General features: G+C 42.3%; 1 protein-coding gene across 1 annotated transcript; it reads left to right on the top strand.

The window, feature by feature from the left end:
• The first annotated feature begins 1,317 nt into the window (after window positions 1-1,317).
• spag8 (sperm associated antigen 8) lies at window positions 1,318-10,792 on the top strand. The gene is made up of 6 exons (XM_018744730.2): window positions 1,318-1,507; window positions 2,337-2,487; window positions 2,863-2,908; window positions 5,515-5,629; window positions 6,075-6,137; window positions 10,298-10,792. The coding sequence occupies exons 1-6, from the start codon at window positions 1,379-1,381 to the stop codon at window positions 10,433-10,435; spliced, it is 642 nt and encodes a 213-aa protein (XP_018600246.1). The 5' UTR covers window positions 1,318-1,378; the 3' UTR covers window positions 10,436-10,792.
• The last annotated feature ends 11,434 nt before the right edge of the window (window positions 10,793-22,226 follow it).

Genomic DNA, 22,226 nt, shown 5'->3' on the forward strand with positions numbered 1-22,226 from the left:
TAACAAATGTAAGCACCATATCCAAGAAAGAGCTCGCATATTAACTGAAAATGTGAACAAGTCACTCTATAATTTTATGACACTATCAGTCTTTTACCCAGCATACAGTTTCACGCTATTAAATAACTGGATACTTGCTGAAATTCGGGTTATGTCGTTCTGCTTCTTGAAACACCACCCTTAGGGTACAGACCATGTGCTTGGCCATAAGATTAGTTGACCCACTGAAGGTACTTTCCCCACATTATCCTTGCAATATTCACAGCACCTAATAACATCTTCAACACTTGAAGGCAGGATTTTCTACCTACGTGGGAAAAAGCCCACCGGACACTGAGGATAATGCCTTAACGGTGACAAGTCATCCCTGTCAACATTATGTTGAGTAACTTTGATTTAATATAAACACTAAAAGTGAGATTTCCAAACTCACTCCAAAATACCGTATATATTATTCACATGAGAAAATACATCCTTTGGTTTAGTTCCAGACCCTTGGAGCCGAGCTCTGTCCGTGCTCAGGCACGATAATGAGAGCAGGTTATCAAAACGTTTTACTCTAGAACACAGCTGTACAACGCAAATGTGTAAAGTACATTTCTGTGTTGCTTCCTAAACCCTTAAACAGCCTGCATGAGTTCTTACAGATTTATTTTCTGTGTGTGAGTGACAGAGAGAGTGTGTTCCACTGATGTATGGATGAGTGACCCAGTGTAAGTAGTGTATCTAGCAGTGTAAGTCACCACGGTGAATAAGGTTTGTGGGCTGGTAACACTACATAGAGTTCGTTGGAAGTCGCTTTGGAGAAAAGCGTCTGTGAAATAAATAAATGTAAATGTAAACGTATTTGCCTCTCCTGGGGAAAGCTATGAAACATTTAAGAGTGTCAGAAAACATCAATGTGTGAGCAGGCGGCATGAAGAGGCATGTCAGCATGAAATACAGTATGTTTAATCAACTACGCACATTGGAAATGTAAATGTTTATGTGTATACTGTATGTGTATGTATATGCATGAAGGGGAATATGTTGTTATATGTATATATTCACTTTTATACACGTTTGACTTATGTAAGTCTATTTGTCATTATTAGCAATACAGCGCTGAGTATCCTCTGAAAGAGTGACCAGTCGATTTTTTGCCCTTTTATGAGTGCTGTTGAAGATGCTCTATGGCTTGTAGGGGTCAGTCCCACATCACGATTTTACCAGAACAGCGATCACTTCTTTACCTATAGGTGTAGATCCTGTGGGCAGGAAACGCGAGATGGGCGAGTCGCGTCGGTTTGTTTACCGTTGCCATGGCTACGCAGCGAGAGTGAGGTTCAACATGGTGAAACTGGAGAGGCTGTTTTGACAGTTTCACTTCATAAATTGAATGAATGTGAGAGAAAGAGGCACATTTGCCGAGAAAACAAGCCAAGGCAGGATGATGAAATCGTCCGAAGACGTGGTGGTGGGGAAAAAGTCGAGGGCGAAGTGTCTGCTGCACAACTGGGTCGAAGAGGTGAGTGAGTGAGTGAGTGAGTGAGTGAGTGAGTGAGTCGCTGGAGTGGAAACAGCAGTGACGACCGGCATGATGATCGAAGTTACAGCAGCTAACATGCATGCAGGCTACACGTGGGCAATTCTGTGGTAAAAGTCACAGGAGGACAGAAATGTACTTGGTGGGAAATTGAAGAATGCGAGTAGAGTCGAGGTTAATTATGATGAGGTGCTAAATCAGCGGAGAGATTGTGGAAATGATGCTGGGCGGCCGTGCTGAGCCGTGAAAATAAAATAAAAAATAAAAATGTAATGGAAACCAGCCTGGGTAGGTTTACATTGCATTTTTTATTTATTTTTATTTTTATTTATTAGCAGACGCTTTTCTCCAAAGTGACTTCCAATGTATGTATGTATGTAGTGTTATCGGCTCACACACCTTATTCACCAAGGAGACTTACACTGCTAGATACACTACTTACACTGGGTCACTCATCCATACATCAGTGGAACACACTCACTCCGTGACACTCACACACTATGGGGGAACCTGAACGGCATGTCTTTGGACTGTGGGAGGAAACCAGAGCACCCGAAGGAAACCCAGGCAGACACGGGGAGACCACGTAAACTCCACACGGAGTGAACGGGGATGAAACCCATGTCCTCAGGCGCTGGGAGACAGCAGCGCTACTGCAAGGGCACATCTTTTTAAACACTGCACTTCCTAGTTATCCTGCAAGAAATACAGTACAAGTGATTCAATGAACAAGTACACCTTGCAGCAACGGCATCGTAGCGGTCAGGTTTTTAACCCATTCGGACTCCCGCTTCCGGCCTTTCACTTGCAGAGAGCCACTGCGTCGCTGGACAAAGAGGAGAACATTCATAAACGTGGACACAAGGGGATTCTCACCCTGGACTTTCTGTCCAAGTTCCAGGGAGTCAGCGCTGTGAAAGCAGCCTTCACCCCTCCCAGGGGCCCTGGAGTGAGAGAGAAAGGTCAGTGGCAAAGATTTACCCCCAGACAGGTTTCATGACAGGGAAGCGGTGCACCGTATCTCTGTTCCCTCAAGCATGTCTGCGGAATAAGACCACGCATTAACCTTAAATAGGTCTGACATTCACTTGTGCACAGCAAAACCCGCATGTATACTGTACGTACCACAGCAAGAGAAGTTCTCTCTAGGAGATTCATTTTCCACTACAGCTATATGTTCTGCCTCACGTTATCTCTTCGTTGTAATGAAAACGCGGTACGGCTTTAGGGGGTATGACGGCGAGTGGCAAAATGTAATAAAATCCAGCCGAAGCAAAATCTGATATTGTGAGGTTTACCCTCTCCTGACAGCGGCTTTGATTAGTTTTTCATTTTAGGGATAAGAGAAGAACTGCTCAAAAAACAACTATATGAGACAATTGGGTAAGTGTTTTAGTGATTTTGCTTTATTATGATTGTGTAAACCCCCCTGTTATAAACATGTACTTTGCTTCTTACTTCAGGCTGTGTGGATTTTCAGTCGAATGTACTTTATCTATTTATATCAAAACTAATTATGGGTATAATCCTGCTGGGGATGGGAAACGGGTTAAGCTGGACAGGGTATCTTTGGTGGCCGTTGTACCAGTTACTCGATCGGTGCCTCGGGGCATGTCAGTCAGGGTGGGGGCCTGTTAGGCCTTTGAGCTGCCAGTTGGCTTCTGTCACCCGGAGAGATGGGTCACTACTTGAGTTGGTCTTGTGTTACGTAGCACTGTGGCCAAGTGCGGTTCGCTGCTTTCTGTATCCCGACGTGTAGCACAGAGCTGTCGCTACAGTCCGCCATGCAGGAGACATGGAAAAGGACAGTGAAGAACTCTTTAGAGTATTCATCTTGTTATGACAGACAAATTTACCATGTAACGGTGCGTAGTGGTTAGAGCTGCGGCCCTGGGACCCCCAAGGTCGCAGCTTCGAATCCCACCTCCAGCTGTAGTACCCTTGAGCAAAGTACTTATCCTGAATTGCTCCAGTAAAAATTACCCAGCTGTATAAATGGGTCAATAGTTGTAGGTACCATAATATTGTAAGTTGCTTTGGAGGAAAGTGCCTGATAAAAGAATAAATGTAAATGTAACATGCCGGCAAAGCTTTACTCTCAGTCACCAGAAGGATAACATTCCCAGAAATGGACCTTAGTGGACCTCAGAGGACAGTCTCATAAGGATATTGTCAGAACTAAATTAAGCCGGAAGCTAATTTAATAAAGCACCAGATGAGGTTGGCTCACCCGCTCTCGGTCAGGAGCCAAGTGCCGCTGGGGAAATGCTAATGCTGTTCTTTTGGCTGGTGTGGAGCCTTAACACGTGCGCCCCTCCAAGAGTACATCAAAGCGGGTGTCGATGGCGCTCAGTGCAGGCTGCACGCCTTTAGAATTCGCCGAATGTGGTGACAGCGTCCATGAAAGAGGAGCCTCGACACGTGTGGCTTCATTTCACACAGTTTTGAGTGAGTTGGGAGGTGTCCAAGCTGCAGAGATTTGAAACCAAGAGGTGCTCCGCCATGGTCTCGTGTTAGCATTCGTCCAGGAGAAGCAGATGTTTAGAGGAAAGGCTGGAGAAGGTCGTGGTGAGGAGCCTGATGCCTTTGTATGGCGGTTCAAGCCACTGTGGTCCAGTGAAAGTTTCCAGTGGAGTTTGATTCCTAGGTTGAGGATTTTAATGGTGCAGATCATACTGTATATGGTGTTCTCATTGTGTTGATGAGCATATGGTGATGGGTTTACATTTACATTTGTTCATTTAGCTGACGCTTTTCTCCAAAGCAAGAAACGGTGGCAAAAACAATGGAAGCCAGCCATCAATGTACTGTTGTAAGCATTGTTTTTGTTTTCAAAACAACAATTGTAATCACCCATGTTTTTTTTATCGAGGCTGTATCTTCAGAAGCCTCTAAAAAGAGTGCTTTCAGAAAAACCAAAATTACAAAACGAAAAGCCTAAAGGTTCTTGAGTGGGAAGCAAAAGTTTGCATTCAAAGAAGCTATTTTGACTGATGCGTTAAAATGACCCTCAGTTGTAAGAACTGCTGTATTCTGCTCAAGTCAAAAAGGTCTCAGAGGACATCTGCTTCTCTCTTGGTTTCCTATCTGCTCCACAAGCTTTCTCTACATCATCTGTCCCAACTATCTCTGTACTTCCTATAAATTTCATACGCAGCTTCTCACAAAATGTGTGCCATCAGAAATGCTGGTATTGGACAGACTGACTGTGCTTCAAGAATCGTGTGTCTGTATCTCCAACCCTTTGCCTTTTGGTGAAATGGACTTTTTGTTACTCTGAACTGTACATCACTTTGGAGAAAAGTGTCTGCTGAATGAAGAAATGTAAATGTACAGGTAGGTTTTTAGGGAAATGATTATTTATACTGACTGTGGCAGTGACTGTTTTGCCTGGTAGTGTCACCATCCATGGTAAGAAAGATCCTGCCTACCCTTTGAGGACTTAAGCAGTGAGCTTAGCTGTCAAGCCCATAAGTAGGTTATGTCCCACAGTGTGGTCTTTGGGGACACATCTTCCCAGGCCTTGGATGAAACAGCCAAAGCATCATCGTGTTTCCATGCTGTGCTTGGACCTGGGTTCATTAAAGGCACAGTGAGATGACAGCTTAGGAACCCAGGCTGCTTCACTGCCCATGACAGGTTATTGTGGGAAATCTAAGCGCTACCTCAATGTAGTGTTATGGAGAGAAGTCATCAGATACACAGCAACAAGAGATTTAGCTCTGGAGCTCATGTGATACTGGGGTAAGGAGTGAAAGTTGATGTATGTGTCAACTTGTTATTACACCTCCCTGTTACGGAGAGTAAGTCAAATGGCTTCTGTTAATGCAAACTTTTGCTTTCTTATGCATTTTTAATTCTCAGGTATTATACACATCTACTGCTAATACACTCACTTGATGCTTGGGGAGTTCATGGTGCGGCTTAAGGCACAAAGCAGTAAAACGATGCCAAGCAATAACCGTGACAGTTCTTTCCTTTACAACCAGCGAAAAGGTGCTAGAAGAATTTAACTTTATTCCTTCTTCGACGGAGTATGTCTCCTCCGCAAAAAGAGACTATGACGTGGAAGGGTTTGAGTCCACGATCCCACCTCCCTCTCAGGTGACCGCCAATTATTTACAGTGATTTACTTGTAGCACTAACTGCGAAGGTGTTTCATGGATTTATGAAGTGACTAGCAGCTTATTTGAAAGCCCTTGTAAAATAATTTCAGCCGTTACAGAATTTTTTTTATTAGCATCAACGAATTGTAGCACCGGGACAAACATAAAACGATAAGAAAGCAAATACAGCCCTCACCGGGAACAAAGACTTGATGCGAGATGTTCCCACTTCTCAAAAAAGATCAGAAAAGAATTTTGTATTTTATTCACATTTTTGTACTGTGTGATTTCTTTTATTTTATGTAGCGTATTTCCTGTTTTTTTAACTCGTAGAGAAATGCGAATTGAAAGGCCTCCCTTGATTTCTATTTTGTATGGTTATAGGATGAAATTTTTGTTGACCATATAACCATTGCTGTGTTTGTGTATGCATTGTTCCGCAGGAACATGACTATAGAAACGAAGAAGCAATAACCTTTTGGAGTGATAACCATGACAAAATAACGGTAAGCTTAATATCACTCTGCCCACTTTTGCCCAGTCACCCTAACATTATTTTCTTAAAAGTGTTTTTAACAGCCGCAAAAAGGACAAGTGGCCAATTTGAAAGTAGGGACCAATGACGTTTATCAGCATAAGGAGGGATCGGCAGTGTGTTATTTTCACAATGTTTTTGCAGTTTTGCTAAGGGTTGGCGAGCGGCGTATGCGTCATACATTCTTTCTCTCAAATCTGACAACTAAAATTTATGGAACAATTGAAGAACCTCTTATCGTTCCCACATTCTTCGCTACAAGCACAGCAATTTACAAAGTCGTTTATATGGTTGTACTTCAGTTACAGGCAATAAGGTATCTCACATTACCTGCGTTCGCTGTGGGGGAGCGTTTCGAAGTGGTTGTGAGTCAATTACCAGACTAACTCAGCTGGGTTGCTATGTTTCAGTGAAAAGGCACTTGTCTGTTACCATGGTACCTCTTGCAGCTGGCATGGCAGAAAAAGCATCTTTCAAGCTAATTTTGACTCTGTTCTTGCAGTTTTTTTGCATCGGATTAATTTCTTACTTCTATATCGGTTGCAGATATTGGTGAAACTGTTCCCTCTTGTCTTTTTTCCTAATTCAAAGCGTTTTAGTTTTGTTTTTCGGCCTGCTCTTCTGTGATCTTAGAGCGCATTCCACTCCTTATCAACATCCTATTATTCTGCTGTGCTAAAAATATACTCTTAATAAATCTGACCAGCTTTATTTCTGTTCAGTTATTTCATGTAATGAATTAAATATTAAAATGTTACACTAGGAGTATGACAGGGCATAGTGTCTATTGGGTCAAGTTTTGATTCATGTTCTAACCACTTATTCCTAGTCATTGTTGTCAATACGTCAGTATATTAGTGTTTTAATACATCCGAAAAGCAGAACCAATTAATTGGTTAAGAATCTGATGTTACTGTTTTTTTTTTTTTTTTGCAAAGTAAAAGGAAAGATAAAGCAAAATATTTATTCAAACAGTCGGATTAACAATGAGTTCTTGACAAGGCAGCATGAAATAGTAAGCCAGATGTCAGATGAAGAAAAGATGATTGCATCTTCTGTGTCATCTCATTTCATACCCCTAGAACTTGAGATACTCCAATGTACGTTTACTCTCTTAAGTCTTATTTCTAACTCTTTAAAAGTCAGTCCTAATGTAGTGGTTGTCTCTCATTTATTTATGCATAATAGCTGAAACACCTAGTAACAAAAAAAACAAAAGTGCATTCAAGAAAAAGATCTGCCAGACATTGTCATATTGGTGCTACAGTTTGCGGTGTCTAACCACACCAGTATTCCATGTTAGATGTGGTTGTGAACGACTTTTTTCCTTCACCAGTTTTTTTAATTATTCTTTAAACAGTAAACTTATGAAGTGTTCTAAACAAAATGAAGGAAAAACATATAAAATTTGACGTTCAGTACTCTAGATGCTTAACTGTGTGTGTTAATAGAATGACTCAACATCAAAAAATTACAGTGTGGGGAAAAGAATATAAAAATTAGTCCTTATGCTGTATGCTTTTGCTTTAAACTGTAGTCGGTTTAAAAATACTTTAAAATTATTTTATAATGGGGGTGCGGTGGCGCAGTGGGTTGGACCGCAGTCCTACTCTCCGGTGGGTCTGGGGTTCGAGTCCCGCTTGGGGTGCCTTGTGACGGACTGGCGTCCCGTCCTGGGTGCGTCCCCTTCCCCCTCTGGCCTTACGCCCTGTGTTGCCGGGTAGGCTCCGGTTCCCCGTGACCCCGTAAGGGACGAGCGGTTCTGAAAATGTGTGTGTGTGTGTATTTTATAATTACACCCTGTTTGGGTTTCCTTGAATACGAACTTTAGAATGGGATTCTAAGAACAACCAGAATTGCTTCATTCCCAGATACTGTGGCCCAGACATTTAATGGGCCTTTTTAATTTGTAGTCCAGCCATTTTTTATTTGCACCTCCATCAGCTCGACTGATTCCTCGTGAAAGACGTTTACAGCCTGCTGTGCATGGTTCACTGGAAGGTGAAATACATCTAGTGAACAGGCACATTCTAAGCACCACAGGCTGAGAACTGAGAGTGAGATCTAAGAGGCATGTGTGTGAAAAAAACAGCTATATGAGCATTTTTATACACATTCTAACAGGTAAATAGAATGTTGAATGTTAACGTAGCGGCTTACGCTAAATAAGAGCGCTAGAAAGATAAGTATAGTTTAGTTTTACATTACGGTTTATATTCCAGCCTTAGAATAACTTGCTACAACTGAGATGCGATTATACCGAAAACGTCAGCTTGAGCTGGCAAGATGTAATCTTACTGGTTGCATTACAGACAAGATCCTTTGGAGTTTTCATTAATATAAAAAATTAACATGTTTTTAAACATTTTTTTCTTTTTTAATTCAGGCTTATTCTCCAGTTCACATGCTTTGCTTCTATTGTCCATGATTTACTTATGTAATGCCAGTGTCCAGATTGTTGTATTACTTTTCCTAGTTTTACAATGACCATATACCTTACATTTACATTTATCTGGATCACATATCTGGAAGAAGAGCACCCTCGCAGCATACTACAGGACAGTGTTTATCTAAATTGTAATGAACACGTTATTTTTACATATTTTTATTTTTATACTTTATTTTCTACATGCAAAAAGTATTCTTTATTTAAGCCAATTGCAATACACAGGGCTGGACTCCAGAGGTGGGACCCAAGCACAGGATCTTTTATGTTGAAGCTCAAGGGGCAAAGCAATGCTCGTGGTTGGGGGCAGGAGTGGATCCAGAATCGAGGCGCGAGCGTTGTTCCGAGGGACGATCCGAGGTGGTGGTCAATGAGGCGAGGCAAAAGTTGAAACCGTGGGAAGTAGGGCTCAGGGACAAGGAGGTCGACAAGGGAGCAAGGAAGGAGGATGCTAGGCGGAGGTTGGGCAAGGCGAAGGTGAAGTTCAGAAACTCAGGTGGGACTGTTGCTTTTTATGAGGTTCCGCAACCAGGGAGCGGTGCAATTGCACCTTTTATACCCTGCCCTGCTGATTAAGGCCAGGTACTTGGGTTTGAGGTGTGGTCGTCGGCATGACACCAGTGTTATAGAGACCATTTATTCTAACTGTTGCACTCCAGGTGATGAATTAAATTGTGTTAGCAGTAAATTATAACTGCTGTATTGTCTTTCATACTGTCTCATATTGGCCAGGTCTATTCTGAGATTATAGCGAATTGGTCAAATGCATGGGGATAATTCAGTACCAACCCCACGCCATATGTAGCTAAACTTTTGAGTTTGCTGATAAAAATTCAGAAAGCCAGTAGGCACTGTGTGTAGCCAAAGAGCATAAATATTAACTTGGCCTCCCCACAGCTACTGAAACCTCATTTCTTACACTTCAACTTCAGTTTGTGTTAACTATATTTAATAGGACAATGCATTCATCATTTTTCTTCTTAATAATGTTACCTACTGAAAGTAAATTAAATAACTAGCTTGCTCACAAATTAGCGATACATCACAGGCAATTAGGAAGACATTAAGGCATATGAATGAAACAAAAGAGGAAGACAAAGAAAACTGAAAAGAGAGTAATGTGTTCTGTTAAAGATTAAATTATGAGCCACCCTGCAGAGGGATACTGACTACAGTGTGACTGACAAGGAATGTGGAAACATTACACAAGGAACAGTAACAGATCCACACTGAATTGTGCGCTGATCTCTAGTAACAAATTAGTAACAAATTAATGCTGGAAAAATATTAATATGTGACATACTTGAAAAGGACTTCCTAATGATAAGCAATATTTGGAAGTTTGCAAGCTCACGATAACTTTGGACATTACTGAGTTCCTAATCAGTTCAAACATGTTGATTATTTAGGGGAAGGTATATTGAACAGACTAAGGAATTAATATACACAAAGTAATTCATAACATAGCAATCAGGCCTTTATTAATAGATATGTTCGGTTTTAGAATGTTAAAAATGCTTTCATGAGAGAAGCAGGTCACAAGATAACTTTATTTGAGGAATTGGTTTGACTATATTTTCTCTGAAATTACGTTTACTTGACCATATACAATAATGCTCACTGGAAAATATTTTAAATAAAACATAAATGGCTGAAACTGTATCATTTTTTATGTTCTTTTTTAGGGTGTGAGTGCTGTACGGACCAGGGATACTCCATTTAAGAAAAATTGTACCTTCTCAACACCTATCAGTGAGCAACTTTTTGAAGATATGCCACGCACCCTCGAACCTGATCCTCGTACGTGCACTAGATACAGCTGACATTCTTAAAGCCTGTTTTTGGTTCATCTGATAACCTTTGTTGGGCTTTATGCTGAACTATTTACAATTATTCAAACTCAGGACCTGTTCATTGCATTCCATTCCACTTTCTCATGATTTTTTTTTCCTCTGTGAATGTGCATATTTGCAAATTGTTCCTATTAAGTACGGTATTTCAGATTATGCCAAAATATATACCTTCCTCTTGTAAATGTCATGTAGCAATGGTGTATGTCATGATCTCATTGGTTTGCCACCTTGCATGTCATATTTGAAAACACTGTGGAAAGAACTGTAACTCGGAGAATGCTCAACACAGGACCGGACTGTTGTGGTTTCTGTGTAATAAAGGCAATAAATGACACAAGTCTGTCTCAAAGCTTTATGCTCAGTATAGTGTGACACACTTATGGCACTTGGTATTCCTGATAACCCTACTAGTCACCCTGGTTCTCTGTAACTTTGCTCTTGCATTTATTAGAAGTTCACCCTATTTGAGGAGGCGCCTTGACAAATGGGACCGTATGTTTTTCTCTTCCTGCTGGTGACATTGCAGGTAACTGTATGAACCATGCAGCTCACAGTGGATTCATGGGGCAACAGGTAACTTGAGAGTGTAACTCAGTAGAGGAACAGAAACCCATAGATGGATCACCCAGTGCAGCCCAGGCATCTAGATGGAATAAACCCAGTTGGCAGTGCACACCGGCATTGGAGGGGTGCAGTGGACATTGTTGCTGAGCGACAACTTGCCAGAAATTAATAAAGTAATTTCATTAAATTTGTACATGAACAAGGATTGCAACTCAAACCTATGACTGTATTATAAATTTTATTGTTGAAAAAAGTCTAGTTCGCTGGAGGTCAGCGTGAGATTATTGTCATGGGCGGCCGAGAGAACGGCAGGACCCAAGTGCGGAGTCATTCATTTGGATTCAGGGGATCAGGCAAGTGGTCGGTCGATCGGCAGTCGGGGTCAGAGCAGGGATCCATGGGCGAGGTCAGGAGACAAAATGAAGAGTAGGTCGATCGGCGGTCGGCATTGAAACGGAGATCTGTGGACGTGGTCGGGAAACAAGGCGAAGGGACGAAAACCGGAGGACGAGAACTGAGAACAAGGGTTGAGTGTGCACTGGACGTCACAAAGGAGGGCGGTTGTCTCTGACAAGATTCCACAAAGGTATGGGAGCTGAGGAGAGTCTTTTAAAGGGTGAGCAGTTAATCAGGTGCTGGAGCAGAGTCAGGTGCCGTCGGTTGAGTTGTGGGCGTGGATGTGACAATTATCTCTAGGGTATTTCCACATTTTTACAATGTCACGTCAATAACTTAGTCTGAACAGGGGAGAATAATCAATTGTGGTGGAGCATCCCTACACTAACAACGTGACTGGCCTTAGAAGTCTGCCTCTCACATTGATACTGTGGCACTTGGTTTTCAAGTGTTTTGTCGGTTGCCATTGTTTGACGGTGATGCAGGTGGGGAGTTTCAGCCAGCGCATAATGCCTCATTGGCTGGCAAATGGCGCAAACCTGTCGATGGTTCATTTCGCTGCTCCGGGGCCTTGTGAGGTCTACTGCTTTCTTACCACCTTGTGAGATATGATCATGCTGAGGAGGTGGACGAGCTGTTGGCTCTGCAGCACAGGGCAGGGTCCTCAAGGCAAAAACTCGGGTAAAAGGCTAAGCAGCCAAACCCCAGGAAATGCTAATATCTTGTCCTAAGGAAAAGCTGGACAATTAGTTTTTCAATACAATCATTTAGAAGAGGGAAGGCAATGGTCATTGTAGCAGCGAAGTACTTAGAAGGGGCCGTGCTGTTTTATTCATGGGCACAATCTGAATTATACCAGTAAAATATACAGTTGTATAAATGGGTAAGATGACAAATTGTTCCGGGTAAAAATAAAATTCCCCTGGGTCACAAAATATGGGCTGGGTGCAATGATGTAGGAAGGATTGTCTCGGGACTCTTTGCTGAAGAGATGAGCAGGAAACACTTCTGAGAAAATTCAGTGGGGGAGGGCTCAAAAGTACTCAGGGAGCAACCAGTGTCAAAAAACTGAATGTGTGACTGTTGTAATGTCGTGCGTCCATCCAGTGCGGTTTGGTTTTATCAGAATTTTTTTTTTAGCTCTCTAACTGAAATAAGTGTTGCACCATATGTTTTATCTTTGCCCAAGCTTAAGTTTATTTTTACACAGAGCATTGCGAGTAAAGTGAGGGGCTGACATCCAAACATAGTAATGTCCGGTTCCTTTTCTTTATCACTTAACAACACGCAAGGGCAACAATCTGCACACACAAGCCCACATGCAAAGTTCAGATGCATGGTGGTAATTTCAACAAAGCACATTACAAAACTTCCCTGACACACTGGACTTCATCCCCTTCTCCGAAAAAACCCACAGACGACGCTGAACATTAACACTGAGCAACGAAGCGTCATTTTTTTATTCATTATGAAAGCTGAAATAGTCATTATTCTTGTATAAAATATTAAACTTATAAAATCCAAATCTTTAATCTTAAAATAAACTTATAAAATGAGTACTCACCATGTTAACACTTGATTCTATGTATGTACTTGGCTTAACCAACATAACTTGGGGTTCACCTTATTATGCCTGCACTACTTCCATTTTTATACTACACACATTTATACTATCACACATTTATATTTACATTTACTCATTTAGCAGATGCTTTTCTCCAAAACAACATAAATCTCAGAGAAATACATTTGTGCATTACATTAGAAGACAGGGTGACAGTTGCAGACATGTGATTCTTAAGTACAGTTAGTTTGTTTCTTTCTGCCGTTTCATCACACAAGTAGCTGCATAAAACTCAGAATATCAACAATTTATGATCACCTTCCTACTAATTTTTTTTTTTTATTATTTTTGAGATACACAAACATTTACGTACATTACATGAGCATCTGTGTAAAGGGTTATCTGGGCATGATCATAAAGTTACGGTGCGTGAACATTTACACCATACATGAGCTTGAGAGATGTTAACATCACACGTGATGTCCTCTAAAACAAAATATGGAGTTGGTGATTACACACCTGTTATGTAAGATGAGAAAGACTGCTTTCCATCAAATAACAATTTAGTGGTAAAACTATGGGCATAAGTGGTTCACTTACTTTGAAGCAGCACAGTGTACAGAGCATCATTTTTTACATTTCACAAAGTATTTTTAAACTGGAAAAATGAGCAAATGCCAGGTAGGTAATTTAAATCTGAAACGTTTGACAAATTGCTGCTAATCTGAGCAACTCAACAGGTTTTTGCTGAACCCTGAAAATAATAGACTACCCAAGATGTGCTCACAGAACTTAAGATAAATTTAGCCACCGCTCATATAATTATATTTGAAATCGGCAAAATTGCATGTGAGCACAAAGGTCAACATGTAATTTTGCCAAAATACTTCTAATGTTTTAATTAATGTAAATAGTATCGGGTGCTTTCAGCAAACCTTTTCTGAATTTCCCTTGCCAGTTTTTCCGACACACAATTTGCAAGCTTGCAGACACTAATCGCTGCATGACTGCCGTCGCTGAACAAAGCACGAGGCGCGCATTTTGATGAGAATGGATAATGATGAGAGGCAATACTTGACAGCGCGCCGCCACTTCATCGGTGCTAAGCAGTCAGGAGGTCGGGGCACCAAGGATAATGGCCCTTGTTCACTTTCTGCCTGCTTCGTGGAGCACCGTTCCTAGAAATGGGAGGGATGACACCCCCATGCACCTCGTTCGCCATAGTCCCTGAGTCAATCTGTTAGTTCTGTCCTGACAGGGCTGAACAAGAACAACGAGAGTAAAATTGAGTAAACGACGTTCTGCCGTTATCTCAGCATGCAGTATAATCCATGTGCTCAGTCTTCTCCAAAGAAATGTTATACTCTGCACTAGGGTAGCACGGTAGCACAGCGGGTAGGGCTGGTGCATCGCAGACCTTGGACTGTGTGATCGGACATAGGAGCGAACCCTGATCACACTGCCTGGAGTTTGTGTGTTCTTTCCGTGTTCACATGGCTTTATTCCAGATGCTCCGGTTTTCAGTAAATGTGTGTTTCCGGTAAACTGATGGCTGAATTGTTCATTGCGTGTTTGTGGGGGGTGCGGTGGTGCGGTGGGGCAGCAGGTTTGGTTGCATCCGAGTCCCACTTACGGTGCCTTGCAATGGACTGGCGTCCCGCCCTGGGTGTGTCCCCTCCCCCTCCAGCCTTGCGCCCTGTGTTGCCGGGTTAGGCTCCGGTCTGCTGTGACCCCGCCTGGGACAAGCGGTTTCAGCCACTGTGTGTGTGTGAGATGCTCTGCTGTATAAATGTGCAAATGATCGTAGGGCGTTTACTGTAGTGCATCCAGCACTGTAAGTCCCTTTAGATATAGGTGTTAGCTACTTATTAATCATTGTATGCAACTTTGGCAAAAAAAAGGCTTGCAAAATGAATAATTGCATATCTCTGAAATGTTACACGGCAGGAAAAGACTTCAAATTTGAGGACTGAGTGTAGGTATTCTGTAGTCCAAAGGGAGGAAAGACAGTCCACAGTCATCACAAGATAGTGTAGGAGGAAGCCTGTTGGATTAATGGCAGCTTCCACCGAAACAGGCTTCCTTTTGAAAATAACAAAAGAAGGAAGTCCGACAGCATCTGTTGGTTAAGGGGTGGGGGGGTGGGGGGGTGGAGAGGGGGTGGGGGCTCCTAATGGCTGGTCCCTGATGCTGTGGTACAGTGCACGTCTCCCCACTGCCCCGTACGCTCTTTTCATCTCCCTCGCGTAAAGCCTGAATCACACACACACACACACACACACACACACACACGGAGTTAAAGGACTGGCGGAGGGTGCAGGACACGGCGCAGGGGAGAGATGCCAGGTGCACCGTGTACCCTCATTACGCCGCCCATTATCGCCAGCGTCTGGCCTCTTCAACCTGGCGCCTACGCTGCGAGCACCTCAACAGGTTCCTACCTCTGTCCCAGTCTTTGGTGGAATGCAGCATGAGCCGCTGCTCTTATATAATTCATGCTGTTGCTGGATAGGATTCAGAACTTCTATCAATGTGAAAACACAAATAGAACAGGAAACTGTGCCTTTGTGGCATTAAATCAACAGTATTTTAGTTAATAAATTCTGAAGGAAGCAAATGATAGTCATGGGGTAGAAAATAATGATCCATAAAACTAATTAAATGCACTCAAGAATAACCTCTAAGCGGAGCAATTACAATTAAAATGTAAACGGTAGGCAGCCTGTTTGGTATGAAAACATTGCATGCTTTCTGCACACTGTTCAGCTCTCAAACCGGGAAAGTTTTTAATGCGGTAAGTAGAGATCAGCCATCAGCTGCTCTAAGCCTTTCGGTACAAACACCACATTAGCCATATACTGCAGACATACAGTAAATTTTACACGCTACTAGAAAGTATGTCACTTAACTAAATGTGGGCAGCATGGTGCTGTTTTACAGCGCCTGGGTGGCGCGAGAGGACGTGGGTTCAATCCCTGCTCTGTCTTTGTGGAGTTTGCATGTTCTCCACGTGTCTGCATGGGTTTCCTGCAGGTGCTCTGGTTTCCTCCCACAGTCCAAAGACTTCCTGGTCAGGTTCCCCCATAATGTGTGAGTGACAGAGAGAGTGTGTTCCACTGATGTATGGATGAGTGACCCAGTGTAAGTAGTGTATCTAGCAGTGTAAGTCACCACGGTGAATAAGGTGTGTGGGTTGATAGCACTACATAGAGTTCATTGGAATTCGCTTTGGAGAAAAGCATCTGCTAAATAAATGTATTACAGTTTATACAGTATATAAAATTATGTTCATTGATATATTTATTAGCTAACCAGCCTTGTAGGTTGCATGCCCAAGAGGTTTCAGGTGCAATATTAAGACACAAGTCAGAGTGTGGCTTCACATCCCAGCACAGCTAAAGTTTACAGGGTACAAGGAACAAGTTATATTGTACTTGGCTTAATTATGTCAGAGAACGAATGAATGAGATGCAGAACACACACCTGAGGAGGAGCGGGTGGCGCAGCGCTTAGAGCCTCTACCTTGCAGTTGAAGGACTTAGGTTTGAATCCTTGATCCTGCTGTAGTACCCTTGAGCAAAATGCTTTCTACGAGATGCTTGTGTAGAAATGACCCAACCGTGTAAATGGATAAATGAGCAAAATTATCTTAGTATACAAATATAGCTTTGTAAGTGACCGAGCACTGGGCGATAGCACTGATCTTGCCTCTGGATGTAAGGTATTACTGAAATATCCCATAAGTATGCTTGTTTGTTTTTACACATTCGAGACAATATAAGGCCAGTGATGCATTGAACCAAACCGCCATGAGTCTGCTGTATAACCTTTTATCACCACTACATTTAAAAACTGCAGAGCCCTTGAATGAAACAACATCAAATTTGTTTTCTTTAGCAGGCGATAATCTTTTGCGGTTAGACAATTTCGTGACGGGTTCTATGTCGGGCAAGCCATTCCGTTTTGGCTTCGTTTTTTCCAAAAAATTGCGATGTTCAAAGATCACAGTGCAGAAACTTTGTAAACGTGCCAGATGTCTCCATCGCAGCCAGAGCAGCATAGATTCAGAAGCCGGTTGTGTCAATCAAAGGATTATTCTCCGCAATATGCCAATGGTCCTTTCACCATGGATTAGTACAATGGTAGCTATGGAAACAAGCAATTTTCTTCTGAATGAATGCCACATTCTCATTTGTTATCTTATTGGGCATGAAGGGAAACAACTGTGTCAAAAGGAAGACATAATGCTTTTGGCTTGCTCATATAGCTTTAAAAGGTCTATGTCAATTAATTATATTGCATTATATTATATCTATGTGTTTACGTATACACGTGTAAATTTACAAATGCGCTAACTCAACAGTTTCCATACATTTTAAATTATTCCATTTATTTTATGAGCCTCGATCCCTAATTTTATTACCATGAACATTTAATTCTGAAAGACTGGAAATCAAGGGTGGTGTGATAAATATGGTGTGTACACCCAGATTTGTAACTGGGAGTGACTGTGACAGACTGTCTTTTAATGGTTTTGCAAAGTCTTGTACTTTGCTTTATTGGCATTTTGGCCATTTTCGCCTCAGGACTTGAAGAGATGAACAATTATTAACTTTAGGATTGTTGTCACGGGGGGGGTGTGGAGGCGCAGAGGGTTGGACCGGGTCCTCCTCTCCGGTGGGTCTGGGGTTTGAGTCCCGCTTGGGGTGCCTTGTGATGGACTGGCATTTCGTCCTGGGTGTGTCACCTCCCCCTCCAGCCTTACGCCCTGCGTTGCCGGGTTAGGCTCTGGCTTGCCGTGACCCCGCTTGGCATGAGCGGTATCAGACGGTGTGTGTGATTGTTGTCATAGATACTATAGTTTAACTCACAATGTACGTGTCATTGGGAAATTACAAATAATAAACAGGACATAATCAACAGGTGTTTGTTATTATATTTCTGACTCTAGAGTGGATCACAAAATTCCATTAAAATAATGGTTGACAAGACACACTTTTCTTTTTCTCACAAATGGTCACAAGGAGGTCACATCTTTGCTCATTTCATTTGAAATTTCGTCTGCCTTCTTGTCATCAAAATGTGTAACCAGTATCTATGTATGAAACCGATATTTGAACAGCAAAGGAGCCTTTACTTGATGTATATTCCTGAATTATTTTAGAAACATTAAGTACAGTACATGATAAATGCATGTTCTCCCCGTGTCTGTGTGGGTTTTCTCCGGGTGCTCTGGTTTCCTCCCACAGTCCAAAGACATGCTCTTCAGGTTCCCCAGAGTGTGTGAATGACAGAGAGAGTGTGTTCCACTAGTGTATGGATGAGTGACCCAGTGTAAGTAGTGTGTCTAGCAGTGTAAGTCACCGCGGTGAATAAGGTGTGTGGGCTGATGGTAACACTACATAGTATCCATTGGAAGTCACTTTGGAGAAAAGCATCTGCTAAATAAATAAATGTAATGTAGCTTGCCAGATTTATGGCGTCAAGGTGTTCTTGACTTATTTGTCTATTTTTCTACCTCCATTTGGAGATTTGTTGTACCAAAGACCTACGAGAAGTGCTCACTTGTTTGAAACTTTAAAACACTGCAACACAGAGACTTTTGTGAAATGTCCAACCTGCAGATTAGCCAGACAATAAGTAAATAAAGTTCCGAATTGTGCAAAAGGCAGACCGGACTCTGTCTGTGGTATCCAAACAATAATAAATAGCAGCTTCATTTCGGCATGTTCTCACCGCTCTTGGTCTTATCCTCAATCTGGACTGGGTTTGGCACTTGGCGCCTTGCTGCAAGTTTTAACCTGGATTTGGGTCCTTACAGGTTATATGTCTCACAGATATTACTAATTATATCTCGAAAAGAAAAAAATACTCTTTCGCGCTACCTCATTGTCATTGTGTATTATTATGTGCGTTTATTGTTAGACTGAATATATCACCGCACTTGATATATGTATGTGTTGCTCTCTATGTTGTGCTCTATGTACATCTTGTTCTCTATGTTCACACTTTGGTCCAGGAGAAATGCTATTTTACTGCTACGTATGTCCTAGACATATTGTGGGAGTAACAGTAAAGTTGACTTTGACAGTAATGAGCTGAAGCAGGGCATGTATCTTACCTTGCCAAAGGTACAGCCATTCAACTCTTGTAAGATGTCTGATTACGGAATTATTATACTGCTTCTAGTTATGTTATAGGAATTATTTTGCTAGCCTATTCTACGAGGGGGGTGCAGTGGCGCAGCGGGTTTGGCTGGGTCCTGCTATCCAGCAAGTCTGGGGTTTGAGTCCCACTTGGGGTGCCTTGTGATGGACTGGCATCCTATCCCAGGTGTGTCCCCTCCCCCTCCAGCCCTATGCCCTGCGTTGCCAGGTTAGGTTCCAGCTCAGTGCAACTTCAGCCACTTTGTGTTTGTTTCTTTTACAACACACACATCATCTGAAACCGCTTGTCCCATACGGGGTCACACGGAGCCAGAGCCTAACCCGGCAACACAGAGGGCAAGGCTGCAGGGGGAGGGGACACACCCAGGACAAGATACCAGTCCATCGCAAGGGACCCCAAGCGGGATTCGAGCCCCAGACCCACCAGAGAGCAAGATTCAGTCCAACCCGCTGCGCCACCGCACCCCCATTGTTTCACACTACTGAGTAGGTAAATTAATGGCCATGATGATAATTACCCAGGTGTTCAGAAGAGCAGGGAGGAGGGAAACCAGCCATGTTTCAGTCAGAAGAAATAACGCCTGAAGCTATACGGTATCCGCACTGATTTTTCCATGTAGCGCTGTTCTTTACGGTAAGTTTGGGTGAATGTTTTTGGCTTCCTTGACAACCCCTGTTAATTAAAAATAACTACAGTAATGTTACGTTGCTTTTTTACAGGTTAAGTATTGTTTAATTGACATTTTCTGGGCTATGATTAAGGATCTCCCTAGTTACTATAAAAAGTGTTGCACCAGGAAAGGAAATTAGTGCCAGCTCCTGTTTAATTTGCCCATGTGTCCTGGAAATTATGCCGCTAAAGTAATTTTTTTCTTTAGTCTTCCTCAGTCATATTCAAGTTGAGTCATAGCTCAATGCGTACATATGAGGGCACACAGATGTTTGCCATTACAGTATCAACACAAAAAACACGGGGCACGTGGAAAAAACTATCCTTTAGTACAACATCACAAATGCAAACGCCTTTCTGACATTGGCGTTGTTGCAGAATGGTAAAGGTAGGTGAACTACCTTGGGATTGTACTTTATTTCTGCTGAATCACTGCTCTTTATAATCAACCTTTTTTTTTTTTTTTTGCCTGCACTGCACCAGTAATTCAGCATGATTCAGTCAAGGCCAAGAGTAAGCAAAAAAGACATTGCAGGTGAGGACATGGGACACATCCTTATATTACAGCTGTGCACCACCTGTCAGAGAAAGTTTCCAATAATAATAATAATAATAATAATAATAATAATAATGATTACTATTATTATTATCATTATTATTATTATTATTATTATATGAAACATATGAATATATGAAACACAATAGTTTATACCTTAGCAGTCCTGTGTGTTTTATCATTTTTTATTGAGTTGCTTCATAATGCATTCAGTGTGTGAATATACTCAAACTGTAGACTACTAAGCCCTTGTAATGAGAATGCTAAAGTTTCAACTCCTGTGTCTGTGTGTGTCTGCACACACGGAATTGCAGCATTCTGACTAGAAGGCCACTTCCTGACCAACTACCAACTATGCTACCTGCTGTAAGCCTTCTGACGCAAGGCACAACGTTCGTGGCCGCGATCGTCCGGCCAGGTTTACGCAACTTTACGTAAGCGGCCCCTCGGGGCACAGGAATGCAGGGACAGCGAAGGAAGTTTGGAGACCTCCGCTTGCACGTTACGATGACTGACACTTCTCACTTGGCGCCGGCCTGTTTACGTCTCGCTTCAGTGGGTTGCTGTGATTACGCAGAAGCCCACGTTTCCCAGGTCTCCATGTACCGCAGATGTTCCTGCTCCTCCGGTACCCTTCTCCCTACCCGGTCCCAGTGGGAAGCATTCTGTATTTCCGCTTCGCCTCAGAATGCTGAGTTTATTACGTATACTATTTCAGACTCTTGTCAAATATCCTGCCAAAGAGAATCATGCAGGGAGACAGAACGGGACATACTTCAGTTTGAGAGGGAAACAGCCTTGCGCAAGAAGAGTGAGAAAAAAAACAGCCAGCCCATAAATTATTAACAACATGCGTCCGATACCACAGCATGCTGTTTTACAGCACATATCATAGTCTTATATGAGTATAATAATGAGTTTGTAACGACAAGAACGTAAACCGTATTTTCATAAAATCTCATTTGTCAAAAAATGTGGAGGCAGACATGTTCGCAGTGTTTTTGGAAGACAACAAAAAACAGGCATGCAGTACGAACGCAGTTGAAAAACAGGCTTCCAGCTTCAGCATTTGCAACTTCCAGGCCTGCTGTGGTACACATCAGAAAGGTAAATAATGTGAATTGCACCAGTAAAATATCTAACTGTAGAGAGGAGAAGGATAAATCTGTCCGCTAAACAAAATAATAAGGCTCTCACTTATTAGATCATATTATTGATATTATTAACGTCAGGCAGATGGGCTGGAGACAGGAGGTAAGGTAACGGATCCAAGTGCGGGCCGGCTTTATTTCAGGAGGGGAACGCTGGGGCAGACGAAAACAATGGTCAGGGACAGGCAAAGGTCGTTCGCGGCGCAGACGTCGGTACACGGGCGAAGCGAGTCTCGGTACTCGGGAGAACACTCGAGGGTCAGGAGCCAGGAGATCAGAATACGAAGCAGGGACTAAGGGCAAGGAGTAAACGCTGATACTGCACATCCACGAAGGGAGGCGTTTGCAAGAATCCGCACTTCTGTGGGGTTACGGAGCTCCCTTTATACCTGGCCGGGTTAACTAGCCGCAGGCGCGGTCGCTCGGCTTGATCACGGGGGCATAACAGTTAATTACAATTGTTACTGATCTCAAAGCATTATTGAACAAAGGTCGAGTATAAAAGTTCAATTTTTTTAAAAATGTCTCCTGTTGATCTACTATTTTGTTAACTGTGCTGTGACCTCAAAATATTTAGACTAGTATTTACTGGCAGTGTTTCGGAGCAGTTCTAAGTAAAAAAAAAAAGAACTCTGCCAAATGAATTCGAAGACAAATCTGAGTTTTAAAACATATTCACAAAGCAAATAAATA

The sequence above is a fragment of the Scleropages formosus genome, chromosome 6, assembly GCF_900964775.1.
Source record: "Scleropages formosus chromosome 6, fSclFor1.1, whole genome shotgun sequence".
Taxonomy (NCBI): domain Eukaryota; kingdom Metazoa; phylum Chordata; class Actinopteri; order Osteoglossiformes; family Osteoglossidae; genus Scleropages; species Scleropages formosus.